Source organism: Phaseolus vulgaris, chromosome 10 (assembly GCF_000499845.2).
Source record: "Phaseolus vulgaris cultivar G19833 chromosome 10, P. vulgaris v2.0, whole genome shotgun sequence".
NCBI lineage: Eukaryota > Viridiplantae > Streptophyta > Magnoliopsida > Fabales > Fabaceae > Phaseolus > Phaseolus vulgaris.
This window is the reverse complement of record NC_023750.2, coordinates 2,252,615-2,273,510: the sequence shown is the minus strand read 5'-3', so window position 1 is coordinate 2,273,510 and position 20,896 is coordinate 2,252,615. Positions and strand designations below refer to the sequence as shown.

At 34.4% G+C, this 20,896-nt stretch overlaps 1 protein-coding gene across 5 annotated transcripts; it reads left to right on the top strand.

The window, feature by feature from the left end:
* Positions 1–6,137: 6,137 nt before the first annotated feature.
* Positions 6,138–20,148, top strand: LOC137818393 (serine/threonine-protein kinase ATG1c-like). 5 transcript variants are annotated; one of them, XM_068621797.1, is made up of 13 exons: positions 6,138–6,602; positions 14,685–14,802; positions 14,874–14,932; positions 15,100–15,164; positions 15,549–15,642; positions 15,723–15,803; positions 15,988–16,096; positions 16,924–17,005; positions 17,083–17,465; positions 17,568–17,920; positions 18,851–19,142; positions 19,456–19,526; positions 19,755–20,148. In XM_068621797.1, the coding sequence occupies exons 1-13, from the start codon at positions 6,360–6,362 to the stop codon at positions 20,004–20,006; spliced, it is 2,202 nt and encodes a 733-aa protein (XP_068477898.1). In that variant the 5' UTR covers positions 6,138–6,359; the 3' UTR covers positions 20,007–20,148. The 5 variants fall into 5 exon arrangements, with proteins under 5 accessions (XP_068477898.1, XP_068477899.1, XP_068477900.1 ...); XM_068621798.1 differs by having other exon boundaries at positions 6,140–6,602; positions 17,089–17,465; XM_068621799.1 differs by having other exon boundaries at positions 6,143–6,602; positions 17,616–17,920.
* The last annotated feature ends 748 nt before the right edge of the window (positions 20,149–20,896 follow it).

The following is a 20,896-nucleotide window of genomic DNA, read 5'->3' as shown; positions in this document are numbered from 1 at the left end:
ATATTATTTATAATTATATTTATTCGTCTCTTATTTCTCTTTTTTTTTCTCTGCAAATTTGTTCTCTTTTTTTTTGCAAATTTGTTCTTTCGTATCTTTGTGCACTTTTTTTCCTCTCTTTTTCACTCTTCCTAAGTTAGTTTTCTTGTCAATATTATGCCAGTACACATCTGAATATTTTGTGTAAGTTTTTATTTTTTATCTATTCTTTTTCATTCTCTTTGAACTTTTACTGAGTTTTATGTACCCCTCATGGTCAATTATATGTTGCATTATCAAGAGTTGTTTCTTAAGTTTCAACAAAAAATCTTATTAAAGAAGGACACCTTGAAGGAGAAGACGGAAATTTTACCAAAAATATTGTTCATAAATATATTTTGTTATCTCAAAAATTAGGTATTGTTCATTTTATTTATGTGTGACACATAAAGATAAGTGTATGTGAATATTCTATTTACACTATTTGTTATTATATATTAAAGGTAACATAATATACAAGGAGCCCTTAGAGTTGAATGAAGATATCAACCCAAAGTATTCACACATTTATCTACACAAACAAGTAATTATCAATATATGTGTGTATTTTGCAATTTATTCATAATTGACATTCTTTCGTAGGAAACAAAATTTGTAAAGAATGAAAAACTTAGAAGGATGATTAATCACTCGCATTGGTTAAGCAAATTCACACCAAGATATAATGATTTTGCATAATAGTGATAATAATGACATTTTTTTTATTCATAATGTATTGTAAATTTCTATTGTTAATATAAGTGTGCGAATAATAACATTATTTAATATATAAATGAAAAAACAAGAAATGTGGATACACATGCATGTGTTCCTGCCAGTGGATATAATGGAGATTCTCTTCCATAACTGTTTTTGATATATATAAAAAAAATTAATTTTATTTTTAGTTGTTTTGTAATTTTGTAAATATTAAAACAGTTACTAGAATGAAGTTTTTGAAACAGTTTGAATTTTTGAGTTTTTTATTACCGTTTTTCTCTCTTCCCTCCTCTTCACTTTATCTCCACTGCTCATCTTACTTCCATTAGATAAAAAGATTCATTCTCCAAGATAAAACCCAGAAGAAGTGGATTTTCTTTTCTTTGTTGTTTAATTGTTAATTTTACTCATTTTTATTTCTTTCATTCTTGTGGATAAGAGGAAAGTGATTAGAAAATAAATATTTTTCTTAAGGTTTGTTACGAAGTTTCTCATCTTATTCTTCCTCTTTTTTTCCTTTTCATTGTTATATTTATCTTTTTTTTAGTTTTATGTTAGTAACAACAAATCTTGGTTATGTTTATTGTGTTAAAAAATTGAATTTGTTTAATATATTTTTTATTGTAACTTAATTATTAACATAGTAGGTCGAAACTCATAAATGAAGAGAAAATATATTTCTATCTTAATTTTACTTAGTGATATTTGATATTTAAAATATATGTATACACATAATAATAAAAATAAAAAATTCGGATGCACAAGCGCAAGAACGTCTTTGTTTCCCCAAGTACCTATAAAGGGGTTCCTCTTTTTGTAACTGCTTTAGATATACATATTTATTTTCTCATTCTATCTTTATATATTATAATATTTTATTTTATTATTTTTGGTTGATTATTTTGTTTTTTTATTTATTTATTACAAAAAGTTGTAGTTTTGAAAATTTCTGAAATTTAACAAATTTTTAAAACTTGAGCGGTTACTTCCAAATTTGATTTTCTGGATTTGTTTCTCTCTTTTTTTTTCTTAATGTAAATATTTGTGAGATAACAGTTTACTTCAATCCTACAAATTTTAAAGCACCAACACCATGCATTTCCAAATTCCTGCTTGGTTTCATGGAGGCTTAAATCGTTGGATGTACGACCTTTCCTTCGTCCTCCTCCTCCGTGAACCTACAACACTCACGACGCCAACAATATCAACATCAACAACATCCACGATCACACCATCGACTACATTGAACCCCCATCACCGCCATCCTCTCCCCTCTCATCGATGACAACATCATCATCGTCGAAGTCATCGTACCCAACACCTAGCAAAGTCGGCGAATGCTCTGCCAAATCCACTTCTTCGCCCGCCTCCACGCCTTTGACGTTGTCAAAGACCCCATCTCTCGTTCTTCCTGCAAACTCATCACCGAGGCGGGCGAAGAAGTGGATTTGGCATAACACTCGTCGGCTTTGTTAGGTGTTGGGTACGATGACTTCGACGATGACGATGTTGTCATCTATGAGAGGGGAGAGGATGGCGGTGATGGGGGTTCAATGTAGCTGATGGTGTGACCATGGATGTTGTTGACGTTGATGTCGTTGGCGTCGTGAGTGTTGTAGGCTCACGGAGGAGGAGGACAAAGGAGCGGCCGCAAATCCAACGATTTAAGCCTCCATGAAACCGAGGGAGATTTGTCTGAATGCACGAAGTTGGTTCTTCAACATTTGTAGGATTGAAATAAACTATCATCTAACAATTTTTTCAATTAAGAGAAAAACGAAATCCAGAAAATCAAATTTAGCTCTAGAAGTTTTAAAAATTTGTTAAATTTCAATTTTTTTTCAAAACTACTCACGTTTGACAACTCTTTGTAATAAATAAAAAGAGGAATCCTCGTTATAAGTATAGATAGTAATATAATTATTTGTATAATTGTCTTAAAATTTATATATTTATAATTAATTAATTTAAAAATAAAATTTGTTTTTAAAATAAATCTTTTATTTATTTCCCTCTCACAAATGAACATCAAAATACTGTATCGTAAAAAAATCAAGTCTCAAATAGTAAATAATTATGTTATTTATTATTTTTGTAACCTCAAATTTCAATAATTAACTCATTATTATTATTAACGGAAACACATATGTTTGGCATTTTCTAATTTTACCATAAATTTATATGCATATTTTAATATTTGACATGTTTGTGTATTTTAATTTTTAATATTGGACAGTGCATATATATTTATATTTTTTAAATATATATTACGTAGCAAATAAACATAGGTTCATGATAAAATTAAAAAATGGGATATACAAACGTCGGTCAAATATTTAAAAATGCGAATACACGCTACAAATATTAAAAAATGAAAATATACAAACATTGTCAAATACTAAAAGATGCAAATTTTTTTAATGATAGGAAAAATGAAAGACATCTTGAATATCTTTATTTGATATCTTGAAATTTATTAGTGCAAAACCATGACATGTAAATGTTATAATTTTGCATGATATTTGTAAATTTATTATATATAACTACTATGTTGAGTATGTTTCCTTCACAATGTACTTAGATAATTGATATGTCTTTTCATATGTATTCGTATTTTTTTAAATGAACTATAAATTTATAATCTTAATATCAGTGTGCGAATAATGACATTGTTTATTTTAATTTTAATATTAAACATAGATATATAAAAATAATAAAGAAAAAATGCGGATACACAGTCGCCGCGAGGGCGTTTGTGTTCATGCTAGTATACATAAAAGAAGATTCACCTCTTTAATGGCTCTTATTTTTTTTTCTATTTTATCCTTATATCAATATTTTAATTTTATTATTGAATTATGGACATTGGTTATTTCCTATTTTTTTTTAGAATATATTAAAATAGTTAACAGAAACAATTTTGAATGTAGACTTTTTTTTAATTTGATTTTCTGAAATATATATCTATTTCTTCAATTTTTATTGTTGCTTTTGAATTTACATTTTTGAATTTTTGGGATTTTATCACTGTTTTTTCCTTTCTTCTCTCTTTCTCATTTTTATCTCGTAGGGATATCGTGTGCGCGGAAGCGTAATAATTTCAACCAAAGATTATGAGAAATTAAAGTAACAAGTAAAGTGAAAATGATACCAGAATTTTTAGGTGGAAAACCCTTTAAATAGAGGTAAAAAACCACCGGCAAGAAAGCCAAAACTTCCACTATAATGGTACTAGGAGTACAATGAATTCGAGTACAATGAATTCCTCTCAGGCTAACAGATAAATAACCCCAAACAAATTCTCTTTTATACCTAAGAGAAGAAATAGATAGTATAGGAGAGAGAGAGAAAGCAAATGTGTGTTGCTGTTTGTTGTGTGTTACATCGTTGGAAGGTCACTATATATATAGTGGTTATAGGATATAACAATAATAAATACAATTAATGGTAATTAAACTCCATTTGATGACAATTAATTGTAGTAAGAAACTTTCATTGATTGCAATTGATTGTGGCAATTAACCTCCCAATTATGACAAGAAAACGGAAATGTGAGTCATAATCCACAATCTATATTCTTCCCTCAAATCTCTTGAAACCCAATAACATGACCCTCATGGTCTCTCCGTCTCTCTCATGCTCTTTGTGTCTCTTATACTCTTTGTTTTTCTCATGCATACGAATACACATAAATTTATATTTTATTTAAATAAATATACACATAATAATAATAATAAAAAAAAAAGTGGACACACAAACGCCCCAAATTGTTTTAAAAAAGTTAAGATTACTTAAAAAAAAAGATTGATTTTTTAAAAAATTGGATGAAATCGATATTTTTTTTTAAAGTTGAAAATTTTTAAAATCTAAAAAATAAAGTTGATTTTGGACTTTAATATAAACTAAAAAGTTTACTAACCCATTATCTTTTTAACAAAATAACAATATGAATAATTTATGATAAATTATATAATTAAATTGTGTAAATGAATAGTGTAATTTGATAAAAAAATATTTAACTTTAAATATAATTAATAAGAGTGTGATATGAAGATCAAATGAAAAACAATTGTGATTTTTTATGATTAAGTGAAAATAGAGATAAACACTTATCTGTGAGCATATGAGAAGAAATTCAAAAGTTGATTGTATTTTTATTTTGCTATATTTGAATTTGGAAGGAACATAATTTATATTTTAATTTGTTGTTTAGTGAATTAAGGTGTTTTGATATTTAAATTCAAATATGATTTAGTTATATTCATTTACTTTGCTTGAGGTCAAACAATATTCTAAGTTGGGGGTTGATAAGTACCATATTTCAATAATATTTCATATTAAAATACAAACACTTATGAATATTAATTGATAAAATAACTATAATATAATCCCTAATTTATGAATTTAAACATTTAAACATATTTTATGTTATAATATGAAATAAAAATGATTTATTTGCCAATTTGTGTTAATTTCAAGATTCTAGCAAGAATAGAGATGAAAGGGCAAAAAAAGAATATATAAGATAAAAAGAGAAAGCTAGAACGTTCAAAACACTCGCCCAAGCCATAACTCCTAAAGGATCTCGCCCAAGCCATAACTCTCAGAGGATCTCGCCCAAGTGAGCCCAATCTCGCCTAGGCGAGATCACTCCGGTGACGTTGGGTCTGTTTTCGTCGAACTCGCTCAAGTGAACCCAATCACACCTAGACGAGAAGTCACTTAGCTCAAGCCCAACTAGGTTAAATATGAGGCATGAGGCATAACCCTAGACATGAATTGAAAGAATATAAGGTGTTAGAAACCCTAGAGGAGGCAACCATCATGGAGAAACATCCTGGATCTTCTCCTTGCTCTCCATGTTTGTAATGGCCAACATGAGTGATTAATTCTACCCTTTAAGATTGAGAGTTTGTTTAAACTCTTATGTAATGAGGTGATATTTAAATATAATATTGTGAGATATATTGGTATATATGTATATTTTATATTTGAAGAATATCTTCAATATCTTTCACTAAACCAATGTTTGATTTATCGGAGTTGACACTCGAATTAGGTGAGACATGATCATGATTAGTAGAGAATTCCCATAACTGTCATAATTGTCATTTATTTAGTGCCTTAAATGTATGTTGACATATCACCGAGATCCAATGACGAACTCCTTTAGTACCGACCGAAACATTTTTATTTTTTTAAATACTATTATATATTACTTTTTCTTTTTTATATATCTCTTTTCTCTAGAAATAAATAATATAGGATGACAATGCATAATAAAATAAAAGTTATTATTGTAAAATAAAATATATGAAATTAAGTTTAATAAATTAAAAAATGAATAAGAATTTTGTGAATGATGACTAATAATAATAGTTATAATGGTCTTCTCTTCTTCGATAACGATAACACTAATAAATTTTCTGAACTCAAAGTAAAGTGTCTGTTCAAAAGCAACCTCGCATTTGTGTAAAAAACAAAAAAAAAAAACTTCAAAACTTTTCTGACCCAATCCGTGGTCGTGTTCTGCAAAAAATCAAAACCCGAGAAAGTAGTTAGGAGGATCCGTTTTCGGTAATCGGGTTTCGGAGTCTAGGGTTTCGGATTCAACGGTGGCGATGGCACAGGCAGTGGGGCGGAGCAGGGTGGTCGGAGAATACGTGGTGGGGAGGCAAATCGGCTCGGGGTCGTTCTCGGTGGTGTGGCACGGAAGGCATAAGGTTCACGGAACCGAGGTTGCAATAAAGGAGATCGCCACACTTCGCCTCAATAAAAAGTTGCAGGAGAGCCTCATGTCCGAGATTTACATCTTGAAGCGGATTAACCACCCTAACATAATCTGTTTGCACGATATCATTCAGGTTAGGTGTTGATTTTTTTTTGGTTTTTGGTGTGGAATGTTTTTGTTGTAACCACCTTGATTAACGCCTTATACTGTTTGGTGGGACCCTGATAAGTTTGGGGTTTTTGAGAGATTAATTCTTGGTCTGGGACTTAGTTAAATTTAAAAACTTATCACTCCTTTTGATATGAACGATCGTGTGTAGAAGCGTCTAGGTCATCTCGTAAGAGATTTCGTCGAAGAACGATTAGGCTTTGGACAAAGGGAACCTTTAGGTGGCTTCCGATTATACCAAGAACAAGAACAATGATAGAGAATTGAGAAAAGGAAACAAACTGCATATATTATTGATATCTCAAATAATAGTTCAATACTCTATTTATAGAGTACTAAAGATTACAAATGATAAAGATAAATGCTAGAAAGATAAATGATAAAATCCTAACTAATTAAATCCCAACTAAAGATTTAAATCCTAACTAATTAAATCCCAACTAAAGATAAATGATAAATAATAGAAACTACTAATTAAATCCTAAAACTTTAGAATATAACAATGCCCTCCCCATAACAACATTCTTGCCCTCAAGAATGGAACAATGGGTACTTCTTCTTCAAATCAAAGTAGAACTCCCAAGTTGCATCCCCAGGAAGTTGGTGCTTCCATTTCACTAAAACCTTTGTGACTGCCCTTCCTCTTCGCTTAACTGTCATGCGGTCAATGATAGCTTCAGGCTCTTTCAGTTGTAGTGGGTCTTCAGATTGATAAGGCAGCGTAGTGGAAACCACCATGTCTCCCACATGTTTCCTTAGTTGTGATACATGGAAGACATTGTGAATCTTAGAATGCACTGGAAGTTCTAGCTTATAAGCTACCTCCCCCACCTTATCCAAAACCTTGTAGGGCCCGAAATACTTTGGGCTCAACTTAGCATTTGGTTTGAAGCTTACGGATACCTGCCTGTAAGCTTGCAACTTAACGTAAACTAAGTCACCAATCTCAAAACCCCTCTCGGATCTGTGTCTATCTGCTAGTTGCTTCATTCTCTCTTGTGCTCGTTTTAAATGAAATTTTATCACTTTCAACATTTGTTCTCTCTTGAGAAGGCTTCTATCTACCAATTCAATGCTGGATTCTCCTGGTAAATATGGTAAATGGATAGGAGGTGGTTGACCATACACAATTTCATAAGGGGTGGCTTTGATGGTTGTATGGAATGTGGTATTATACCATCATTCTGCAAGAGGAAGCCATTGCACCCATTTGTGTGGTGAGTCAACACACATACATCTCAAATAAGTTTCTAAGCATCTATTCACCACCTTCGTCTGGCCATCTGTTTGGGGATGATAACTTGTGGACAGTTGAACTTGCACTCCTTGTACTGCCATAAACTCTTTCCAAAATTGGCTCACAAAAATCGGATCTCTATCATTGGTAATGGTTTCTGGACATCCATGTAACTTGAACACGTTGTCCAAAAATGCTTGAGCAACACTTCTCGCCGTATAGGGATGAGTTAGGGCCATAAAATGGGCAGCTTTGCTCAACCTGTCGACTACCACAAAAATGACTTGTTTACCTTCTGAATGTGGTAACCCTTCAATGAAATCCATGGTGATGTGCTGCCAAATGGTCTGCGGAATGGGTAGAGGTTGTAGAAGGCCTGGAGTAGCAGCGGTGTCATATTTATTTTGCTGACACACAGAACACCGTTGGATAAAATGTTTGATATCTTTATTTAAGCTTTTCCAATAAACCACTGCCTAGACCCTTTTCACTGTTGCATTCATACCCGAATGACCGCCCTCCGCTGAGGCATGTAGCCACTGCAAAATCTTCTTTCTCAATAACCCATCTATCCCTACAACCAGCCTGCCTTTTCTTCTAAGTTCATTGTTTTCCCATGTATAATGTTTATGGGAACTTGTATTCGCCTTTAACTCTGTTATGAGTTTCTGTAAGTGAATATCTGTAATCCATGATTGTTGTATATCCTGTAGTAACTCAGACTGTAGTTGTAAGGTAATTAAACCTTTGCATTCCACTATGTCCCTTCTAGATAATGCATCAGCGACAACATTTTCTTTTCCTTGGCGATATTCTATGGTGAAATCAAATTCCATCAGCTTGACTAGCCATTTTTGTTGAAACTCGGTGGACCATCTTTGATCTAAGATGTATTTAAGGCTGTAATGATCCGTCTTGATAGTAAAATGACGATTCAACAGGTAATGTCGCCATTTTTGCACAGCAAAGACTACTCCCACTAATTCCTTTTCGTATGTTGAATAAGCTTGTTGTTGAAGATTAAAAATTCTACTAATAAAAGCTATGGGATGGTGGTCTTGCATCAAAACTGCTCCCACGCCTTGCCCAGAAGCATCTACCTCCACAACAAAGACTTTTGTGAAATCAGGTAGTGCTAAAACGGGAGTACTGCTCATCATCTGCTTAAGGTCGTGAAAAGCTTGTTCAGCCCTCTCACACCAAAGGAAATTGTCCTTCTTAAGCATATCAGTTAAGGGTTTAGCAATGATGCCATAGCCGCGGACAAATCTTCTATAATACCCAGCTAAGCCCAAAAACCCTCGTAATTGCTTTAGGGTTCGTGGTAGAGGCCAGCTTACCATAGCAACAACTTTGTTGGAGTCCGCGGAAACGCCATGTGCATTAATAATATGGCCTAAGTACTCCACTTCGGAAACAGCAAAATAGCATTTAGATCTCTTGGCAAAAAGAGAATGGATACGGAGAGTCTGCAATACTTCTTTGAGATGTTGTATGTGCTCCGTTATGTTTTTGCTGTAGACTAGAATATCATCAAAAAACACCAACAAGAATTTCCTTAAAAACCTCTGAAAAATGGAGTTCATTAATCCTTGGAATGTAGCCGAAGCGTTGGTGAGTCCAAATGGCATCACCAGGTACTCATAATGTCCCAAGTGTGTTCGAAAAGCTGTCTTCCACACATCGTCGGGATTCATTCGAACTTGATTATAGCCTGCACGTAAATCAATTTTCGAAAAAACAGTAGATCCTGCTAATTCATCCAGTAGATCGTCAACTAAAGGAATAGGAAATTTGTTCTTGACTGTGCCCTTATTCAGATCCCTATAATCAACACAAAGTCTCCATGAACCATCTTTTTTGCTTACAAGAACCACGGGGCTGGCGTAAGGGCTGCAGCTTTCCTGTATAATTCCGGATTGCAAATATTCATGTATAAGTTGGTCAATAATATCTTTTTGGGTTGTGGCATACCTGTAAGGCCGTTTGTTGACTGGATTAACTCCCTGAATCAATGGAATATGATGATCATGGCCTGGTCGAAAGGGTGGTAATTGTTGTGGTTCTTGAAAGATATCTGCAAATTCTTGTAAGAGATTCGCGATCTCAGTTGGAATCTCCTGTTCTGCAGCATGTGTAGTCAAGGACTGCAACAACATGTCCTCCCCTGCACCCACGTGTATCATAGACAAATGTACACCGTCAATAAAAGCTTTGCTCAACTGTTTCTTGTGTGCAGGTTTAAGCTTGGGGGCCATAGAGCCACGTAGAACATGTCGCCTTCCTTGTACCTTGAATTCCATAGTGAGTTTGTCGAAATTCCATAAAATATCGCCCAATGTTATGAGCCACTCAATTCCCAACACTAAATCGCAACACCCCAAAGGAAGGAGTAGCATATCAGCAGTAAAAGTTGTGTGTTGAATTGTCCAACTAAAATTTTTGACCACGGAAGATATCTTGATCTTTGACCCATCTGCTACCACGACATTCAAAGGGGCAATTGTCTCAATTACGCACCCATATTTTTGAGCCATTTGGGTATCTAAGAAATTATGAGTGCTGCCACTATCAATGAGAATATGTAAAGGTCGTTTTTGATGATATCCAGTGATTCTCATAGTCCTGAACCCAACCACTCCTGTTAATGCGTTGACTGAGATTTGTGGTTCCTTCCATTGCAATAAGTCAGTATCGTCACTGGGAGGACTATCCTGTGCGTCATCTTCTTCCTCCATCTCCATGACGTGAAGCTGTAATTTCTTGTGTACTCTACTGTGCTCCATTGAGTAGGGTTCATCACAAAAATAACAAAGGCCTTGGGCTCTACGTTCTGCTATGAATTCTGGCGTTAGGTGGCATGTGGGTTTAGGTTTGGGAACCGCAGTGATTGGAGATGACGATGATAGAGGCACTGGAGCTGGACCTAAGACTCCCCTGTGGAATTTGGTTGTCGACTTGCTAGAATTGGCTGCTTCATACGTCCTGGCCAAAGTAAATGCATGTTGTAGAGATGTAGGTTGGAACATGCGTACCATCATCTGGATGTCTTGCTTTAAGCCACCAAGGAAGCAACTGAGAACATGATCATTGGCTAACTTTAATCTTGTAATGATGGAATCAAACTCTTCATGATAGGCATCAACGGACGTCTTTTGTCGCAGACGCATTAGCGCAACCATGGGATCATCGCCAATTGCACCAAACCGATCTTTTAGACTTTTGGTGAATCCCGACCATGAAGGTGCAGCCATATCTAAATCAGAGTTCTGAAGTGCGGTATGCCATTGCAAGGCCTTTCCTTCTAGATGCACAAGTGCCAGCTGTACCTTGAATTCCTCTGGAGTCTTGTCAATGAGAAAATAATTTTCGCATTGATAAATCCACTGATTAACATTTTCGCCATTGAATCAGGGAAAGTCGATGCGTGCCAACCGCGTGCCACAAACATAAGAAGACCCCGTTCGAGGTCCGCGCGACATTGTCTCAGGTGAGGGCCGAGGGGAGCGTTCACCTTGAGATTGAGTAAGTAAATCCTGGATGGTGTCTTTCATAGAAAGAGTCAAAGTTTCCTTCAACGTAGTCGCGAGTTCCATAAACCGATTATCCATCCTTTGGGAGAGTCGATCTTCCATCTCCCTAGTAGCTTGAGCGGAGCGTGTTGATTCTGCCATTGAAGTACTGGAAGGTCCTAGCTGATACCAATTGATATGAACGATCGTGTGTAGAAGCGTCTAGGTCATCTCGTAAGAGATTTCGAAGAACGATTAGGCTTTGGACAAAGGGAACCTTTAGGTGGCTTCCGATTATACCAAGAACAAGAACAATGATAGAGAATTGAGAAAAGGAAACAAACTGCATATATTATTGATATCTCAAATAATAGTTCAATACTCTATTTATAGAGTACTAAAGATTACAAATGATAAAGATAAATGCTAGAAAGATAAATGATAAAATCCTAACTAATTAAATCCCAACTAAAGATTTAAATCCTAACTAATTAAATCCCAACTAAAGATAAATGATAAATAATAGAAACTACTAATTAAATCCTAAAACTTTAGAATATAACACCTTTCCAAAGATGTAATATGTTGGTATTAAATCCCTCAGAATCTTAGGGTGTATTGCCAGTTGAGTCAAACTCTTTGGGCTGGTGGGGACTGTCGAAGATATTTTGTGATTTGGAATTTCGGGAAATGTTGTTACTGTGAGGATTCTCTTATTTTGGGTGTTTTTATAATTGTTTAGTAGTGTTTTTATAGTTTGTTTTGCTTTAAGTAAAGTGCTTTTGGTTTTGGGTTTTAGGGTGTGCGATTACTGTTGCTCATATAAATTTTTTACAGTGAAGTGGTGATGATATTTTTAGAGCTTGGAAATGTGTGGTGATTGATGATTTTGGCGATTTTGATATTGGTGATTTTGCTTTTATCTGGGGTTAGAACTAGAAATGTTTTTTAGTGGTGAGAAAGAATGTTGGCAATCTGCCGTTTGACTAGGGGAATATACAAAACCTTTGAAAAAGTGTGTAGGGGCATGATAACCATGGTTGCTGCTATGTGGGTGCTGTACTGTGGGATTTAAAGAGGAAACAGATTTTACCTTTGGGGTTTCTGCATTAAAACTATGCGGTTGTGTATGCTAGTATGTTATTATTTATAGGATGAAACCTTTTTGCTCTGGGGTGTAGCTACATCCTACTGGTACCTAGGTTCCCTTTCTATTTTTGAGAAAAAGCAGTATGCAAGCGCTCTCTATTAAGTTAACAAGATACAGTATTCTTCTGTTTAAATTGAATTGGGGGAAGTTGTGATCATGAAGCTTGGTTTAGTGTAGGAAAAAATACCTTTTGTTGTGTTGGAAAACTGACTTGATTGTAGTCATCCCTTGCTCACCTTAATTGTGGTCTATTTGGGGGTTGTGTTGATTGCAACCTCAAGGTTGGTGGTTTAGAACCATATTTACTAGAGATATGACCAAAGTTAGGTAAAAAAGTACAGTTTAAGATTGTATCATAACTTCTATCCCATATCCATTTTTGGGCCCACTTGCAAGTTGCAATTGCCAAGCTGCAGGCAGGAAGTCCTAGGCATGAGGAGTGTTGAAAAGCCACCTTAGCTACACTCACTCCTAGCTCACCTTAGTCGTGGTCTCTTTGGGGTTGCCTTAATTGCACATCAAGGGTGGCGGTTCAATATGTTAATGGGGGACAACCTTCGCTTTACAAGCTAGTTTTAGAGTTAAGTTAGGTCCAAAACCAAAGTTTAATAGTATGTGTTCCGACCTCAAGTCTGTTGGAATAACATCATTAAGGTCAATCACCGCATCACAAGTATTGTACGTTATAGAACTCAGAGCTCCATCACGATTTTGTCCATAAAAGACACCTCGAAGGGTTAATGGAGGAAGGTGTATTTAAATTGCCACTGACCTCAACTTCTAAGCGATGTAGAACTATTGAGTATATTGGAACAAGCTCCCAAGTTGAGGGCGGAGAGAACGGGGGTTCATCTTTGGAACCAATGTTCCATTCCACATTTGATGCCAATGTTCCAACCAATGTTGTGAAACTCGAGGATCATGAGAGGATTGGAAAAGAGATTAAAAATCGTAACTGGACTCGTAAGAGTTACTAGTATATGAAACATTATATTCAATGCATAACACTATTAAAAATAGATTTATAATTCATAAAATGTTAATGCATAAAACAACTAATAAATTCATAAATGTTTAATACAAGCAAACCATCCAAGATATTTCTTAATATTAAAAGCAGGATAATCATCAATCCTTCCTTCCACATGATGCCATTATAAATATCAACAACAACTAGCACAACAAATCAAAAAATAAAACTGAGAAGAACAACGACTTTATACGCAAGTAGGAGCGGGCATGAGCAGCGGGCGACAAATGAGTGACGGTGAGCACGACTTTTTGTGGTGGCAAACGCAAGCACGAGCAGTGACAAGCGCAAGTGGTGGCGAACATGAGTGGCAGAGAGAGTGACCGACGACGAGCGCGAGCGGTGGAGTGCGCGACCGACATTGATGTGTGGACGTAGGGCTTTAGAATTGCATAAGGTAGGTTTTTTTCTTAACCAAAAATGGCCCTTCACGAGTAAATGAATCAAGATCGTCGAACGATTCTCCAATCCAGTGAGCAGAACACGTACTCTTGATTCGCATGGTTCACAATTTGTCATGGGAGTCACCTTGCTTTCTTCTCCAAACTCATTTAATCGTGTATACTCGCCATTTTCACAACATTGGTTCCAATGTCAAGTCTGTTAAGATAACATCGTTAGGATCAATCACTGCATTTGATGTATTATCAGCGTAGAAACTTGAATCTGCGTCAAGGTTTTGTCCTTAAAAGGCGCCTCAAAGGGTTAAGGGAGTAAGGTGTATTTAAATTGTCCTTGACCTTGACTCTTAAGTGATGTGGGTGAGACTATTGGGTGCACCAGAACAGTATGGAAATCGAAGGAGTGACAACTATTGATGAATGACCATTTGATTGTAAAAATGACAATGGTTGTTTAAAATCTAGGATGGATTTATTTTGTGCTGATGACAGATGAAATATGTTGTTTGTAGGGTGTGGATTGTTTTTAAGTATTAGTTTTGGCTCATTTTATTCAAAACCAAAATTCTGAGGTTTGAATAAGTACTGTACATAGCAATATTCTATGAATAGATTGATCTGGGTGAATTTATTATTTGTGGTGTGATGTGCAATGAAATATGCATTTTTGGTGCATCACGAAAGTCTCTCTTTAGAAGTGTCATTCATTTTATGTAGGTTCCTGGGAAGATACATCTTGTGTTAGAATACTGTAAAGGGGGAGATCTTTCCTTGTACATTCAACGCCATGGAAGGGTACCAGAGGCAACTGCAAAGCATTTTATGCAGCAGCTGGGTATGTTTCAACTGTATGCAGTTATGTTCTCTTTAAATGTTCTAGTAATAAATGACTACTCTGTGTTTCAGCTGCTGGTCTACTAGTTCTTCGAGATAATAACCTTATTCATCGAGACCTGAAACCACAGGTTTTTATTTTTATTCTAATGCATAAAACATAAATGCCTATTTATTGGTTTATCTCTCATCATTTCAGAATCCTAGTTGATCTCCTTATATATTAAATTTAAACTTTGTATGAAGGTTGTGTTGTCATTTTATCTAAGTATGGTAATCATTATCATCCTTGAAACAGAACCTTCTTCTCTCCCAAAATGATGAGAAGTCAGTGCTGAAGATTGCTGACTTTGGATTTGCAAGGTAGCCTAATTATTTCAACTTCATTCATCTCTCTTGAAGACCCCCAAAAAAAAATGATTAAGACATGATGAAAGCCCAGCGTTATTCTTTATGTATGTGGCTCAATATTTGACTTGAGATAATTAGGGAAAGTGTGTTTTTAAATGTGGTCAATGTGTTGATCATAATAATACAAATAAGTGTTTTAAACCCCTAAGAAAAGTCTTTACATATTTGATATGACAAATTATACCACCTTGCTTGCTTTAACTTTCTTCTGTTCTGTTTTGCCTGTGTGTATCTCTCTGACTTTCAAAAAAATGTCCGGGTATTCTTTCTGAAAAGGTTCTTCTCTATACTCCTTTCTGTAATGTAGTCATTAACCACATTTTTCTTCTCGGGCAGATCTCTGCAACCTAGGGGCCTTGCTGAAACCTTGTGTGGTTCACCACTGTACATGGCTCCAGAAATCATGCAACTACAGAAGTATGATGCTAAGGTGATTTCAATTTTAATATCTTTGGAACACCAAGCATTAATGATTAGTTTCCTTTCATTTATATCTAATTAAACATGCAGGCAGATCTCTGGAGTGTTGGTGCAATCTTATTTCAGCTGGTTACAGGAAGAACACCTTTTACCGGAAACAATCAAATACAGGTATTGAATTGATAAAATGCCTGTTTTCGTAGTCTTTTGAATTTTCTCTCAATGCAAACAAAGTTGTTCTTTCTAATCAATAATGTATATAATTTGGTGCTATATCAGAAGTGTTATCCTCCATATCGGTACATTTTTGCTGCCTTAGGTAACTTAATGTAACTTATAATCATGGACTCTGCAGTTACTACAGAATATTTTGAAATCGACAGAATTGCAGTTTCCATCTGATTGCCCAAGTCTGAGTTTTGAATGCAAAGATTTGTGTCAGAAATTGCTACGTCGGAATCCAGGTATGTTTTCATTTTATTGAATATTAAAACCTTAGGCATAAATTAAGGTTGAATTTGTGGGCCAGTTTATTTAATCATTGTTTATAGTATTGATACTTTTCTAATATGGGTCGATATTTCCTTGGTTTCCCTTATTGACTTTTACCTGGGAAACTAGCTGCAGTAAATAGGGCGAATGCATGTGTGTTTCAAACCTGCCTATGTAAAATTAGATTGCTTTAGTTCGCATCAGTATGACCACTCCTTCACAAAATTGAGCCAACAAATTTGTTTTTTCTTGTCAGGCTTTTATATAACTTATTCTCCTGCTAACCAATACCACATCAACTAGAATCATGGTGTATTTTGATTTTTGTTATTTTTGCTAGTGAAGATCAGACCTCTTCATAGTTGAATACTTATTTCTGAATTTTGGGGCAAGATTTAGAAACATAACAACCTGATACAGGGTAAGTTATTACTCATTGTTAGGAGTACAGGCAATGTAACTTTGGAAGTCTTATGAATTAAGGAAGAGTTTCATCTGGGGATTGATAATAGTTGGAGCTTGACTTGGTGATCTGATGATTAAATGATAAAATATGCTTGTAATAATAATCCCTAGTTTTTAATATTAATATAAAATATAAATTGAGGGAAATTTACTCCTTGTGTTCCAACCGAAAGTCTTTCATACTCTACTTTTTCAACAGTGTTGTGTGAAAGAAATAAGGAAAAAGGGATGATATAAGATATAAGGTTTTTGTCATTATTTTCAGTACATTCCATATCTGTTCTTATTCTAATATATTATTCTCTCTTCTGTATCTTTTTTATTTTAACTTCAGTGGAACGTCTAACTTTTGAAGAATTTTTTAACCACCCATTTCTTTCTCAGAAGCAAAGAGAACAGGATGACGAGCCTTTGAGGTAAAAACACAGTCTCTTATACTTTATGGTTATTATGGTTTTTCAGTTTGCAAATATAAATAATTTGTAGTTTGCAGGAGTAGAAGTTCTTCAAGGCTGGTTGGTGGGTTTTATTCTACTGTGTCTGACCCTTTGAGAAGAACTGACGAAAATTATCAAGAAGATTGTTTGCCTTTCATCCTAGATGACGACTCTGGTGGTGGCCCTGAGGGGAGTCCATCCTTTTCAAGAAAAAAACCCTCAATAAAGTCCACCTATGGATTTGATCTAAATTCTAAACTAGATAAAGCAGATTCAACATCTCCTATGTATAATAACATAAATTCTAATTCTGGGTTTGTTAGTGTGACACAAAGATCTGATAACACTAATAGAAGATTGGACAACCATAACATTTCAAGAAATCTCACTGATCCTCTAGAATCTCCAGAACAGATGTTCGCAAATCCTTATCCAAAAGGTAATACAAGCTAAATTTTGTTTCCATGGTTGGATTTAGGACATTTTTTTTTCTTTTCTGAATTATGTATAATGCTTCTCATATTTGTGTAATACATGACAGTTACGGATTCCCTGGAGAATATTGATCAAGAATATGTTCTGGTGCCAGGGCTCCCTGATGTTTCGTCATCTTCAGTGGGTGCTTTACGGCCCAGCCATACTCCATATAGGTCTGGTAGTTTACCACAAGAGTCTTCTAGTTCAATCACCAGACCTAGTGCTCCAATGCCAATAGTTGGTGTACATACAAATAGCACGTACCAAGTTGGAAGTTCAGGAAGTCAGGACTCTGCTCCTGGGACTTCGCTTGGATCAATGGATATAGGTGATGAACAGCCATCAGCTCATTGCATGACTAGGGTGAAATCATTGCAACAGTGTGCATCTGCCATCACTGAGTTAGTTAATGAAAAGGTAAATGTTGCTAAAAGTTTGCTCGCAACTGTGCTCTTATTTGTAATTTGGCTCTAAATTTTCTTATAAACCACTAATTTTGTCCCCAAACTATTACTCTCTTTCTATCTCCTAAATGATCCGTAAAGTAAGAAATTTGTTTTAGTAATCTCTTATGTATTGAATATGCTACTTTTATTCCCTCTATTCTATTTTCTCAAAGTTTAGGGATCATATTGAAGGATTTTTTGTAGTTGGGGTTCTAAATATGATTTCAAATACTTATAGTTCAGGGATGACAAGGAGTGTTTACTCTAAACTTAAGTTGAGGAATGTGCGGGTATTCAATAATCATGATCTAGTTTTTAACTCCTTGTCTCTAGTGGAGCTTAGTAAATCATCTTTTAAACTAATCAGGACATTGTGTGAAGTATTGTGATTAAATATATTTCGTATTGTGGATACATTCATTCTATTTAGACAATAGGTTAGCTGGTCTTTTTATTTGGCTTTTACGTATAATTTAGTGAATCAACATGTTATGGCCTATTCAATTACTTTGTGAAAAGCTGTTGATGTCTAGAAACATGCTGTCATTGTTATTAGTTGTATTATCTGTACCAACATATAAAGGAGATACCAATTTTCATAATTGTTTTTGGTGTACACATTTTCTTACTATTTTACCCTTATTCTAATAACATTTTTATAACTGTTTTTTATAATAACTACTACCTAACTGGGATAATCTTTATTTTCATTTAGTAACAAAAATGTAGACGCACGGGCATTTGTCAGACTTGTGTTTCCAGTAGTTATTATTATAGTAGTAATAATAGTAATAATATAGCAATTTAGTTGTTCATTCTTTATGCATTATGAGGATCTTTCCCTTTGATGATACTCGCCCTTTGGGCCACTCCATGTCTGACTCTTAAAAAAATGGTAAAGATGGAGGCAGGAAAGCATCTAGAGGCATTTTCTATTCAGCTTGTAATTCTTGCAATCTGGAAGCAAGCGCTGCACATATGCCATACACAAGCTGCCTCAGCCATGGAAGGAAGTCCAAACCAAGAAACTTCAAGATATAGAAAGGGTGCCAGCAGGAAGCATGGCAGCCCTGATTCGGAAGAATGCCTTGATGGAAACATCCTAGAGCCAAAGGATATATTATCTAAAATTGAAAGTGATTTTTTGAGGGAATATGAGCACGCTGAAGAACTCGCCAAGACCATTGAGCCTGGTATGGCATCTGATATTTTAATTTTTGAGCTAAATAGCTAGTTAACTTCCCCTTTTTTTTAAAAATTAAGCTACTTCTGCACCTGAACATGTAAAAGAGTTTTCTTATGTTTAAACTTCTTGGTTTCATAAGCTGAACTATAAACTTTATGCACTCTTTATAATATATGCATGAAATGTAAAGGAATAATTATAATATATGCACGTGTCTCCTTTCTGGGTGTGTGTGAAAGAGAGTGAGACAGATTCTTGTAGTTTCATTACATAGTTTATGAAATATATACCAATGGAGACTCTTTCTGTCTTGATTGCAGGAAACACTGAGATGCCAGATGCAATGGAGACAATATTTCAATCTGCCCTTGCTTTTGGAAGGCATGGGGGTGTGAGTATTTCTTCCTGCTTCTCATTTCATCCATTTTGTCCCGAGTCATCAAATCCATCTTGAAAATACGATTTTAAACATGTAAATGAAAAGAGAAAGAAATCACATCATTGACAATAGAAAATTAAGGTTATCTTACACATTTTCAAGGGTATGCTAAAATTAAGCAAACATGAAGATTGAATTGGTGATCCAAGCTGAGGTTGTGTTCTGTTATTTCTTTGGCAGGTAGAAGAACTCATGGGTGACATGGAAAGTGCAGCTGCATTGTATTCAAAAGCTGTTCGTCTGTTAGTTTTCCTTCTAGTGGAAGGACCATCCCTTATTCTTAATCCTCCGTTTTCACTGACAAACTCAGATCGTTACAGACTTCGAAATTACATTGATATTCTTAATAACAGACAAGGTTATTCAAGGTCCCAGCGAATGGCACTGCTGAAATGTGATGACAGTCAAGGTATCCTTAAGGACAAATTTTAGCAATGGTTATTTCTCTGTCCCATCCACACAACAAATTATTTATTTGTACAGTTATTCTTTTGAGGGAGTAAACCAGCACAAGGTAGGTTGTAAAATTCAACATTTCCGTGATTAGAATGATGATCAAATGTGCATTTGATTATGTATGCTGTGTCATTTGTCCTGTGAATTATTTTATGATGAGCTTTAGGGTTTGAAATTTGAATTTTCTTTTTTTCTTATGAAAATAGTAAAACCATACAATACCTAGGTAATATGCATATAATTATAGTGATACTAAAAATAAAATATTTGGTTTTATTGCCACTTTAAGAGCAAAAGTTTCATTTGACTTTAAAGGTGGTAATCTATTGTGATTTTAAAAGACTTTTTTTTATAAAGAAATCTTGTGGTATTGAAGCAAGATTTATAAAGGTAGAGAGTACTACCAAATCTGATGGTATTTAATTGAGATTTTTAAAGACTAAAGAAGAATTATCTACTCTTTAGAATCATACAAATTTAAATGATTACTTGTTGATTGAATTTTAAGTCTAGGTGATTGCTTTCTACAATTAATATGGGTTATTATTTTTTATAATCAATTTTTGGATTATTATTATTATTATACTTAATTTCAATCAATAATAAAATATATATATATATATATATTATTTTTCTATTATATGATTCTTTAATCATAACATTGTGATAATATGATTTCTAACATGATCTAGGCTCATTTACGATGAAGTTGAAAATCTAATTACCCAATGTTCTATGGAAAACAACTAATAAGAAGGCAAACAATTAATAAAAAATATTTGTTAACTATTTCTATTCTCTATTTAAAAGTTAAAAATTGTTAATAAATTTATCAAATGAATTTTTATTTTTAGATTACTAAAAGA

Coding starts and splice junctions, on each gene's coding strand:
- LOC137818393 (XM_068621797.1), top strand. CDS start 6,360: ATGGCACAGGCAGTGGGGCGGAGCAGGGTGGTCGGAGAATACGTGGTG. Junction 14,933..15,099: donor ATCGAGACCTGAAACCACAG/GTTTTTATTTTT, acceptor TCCTTGAAACAG/AACCTTCTTCTCTCCCAAAA. Junction 17,921..18,850: donor CTGAGTTAGTTAATGAAAAG/GTAAATGTTGCT, acceptor AAAATGGTAAAG/ATGGAGGCAGGAAAGCATCT.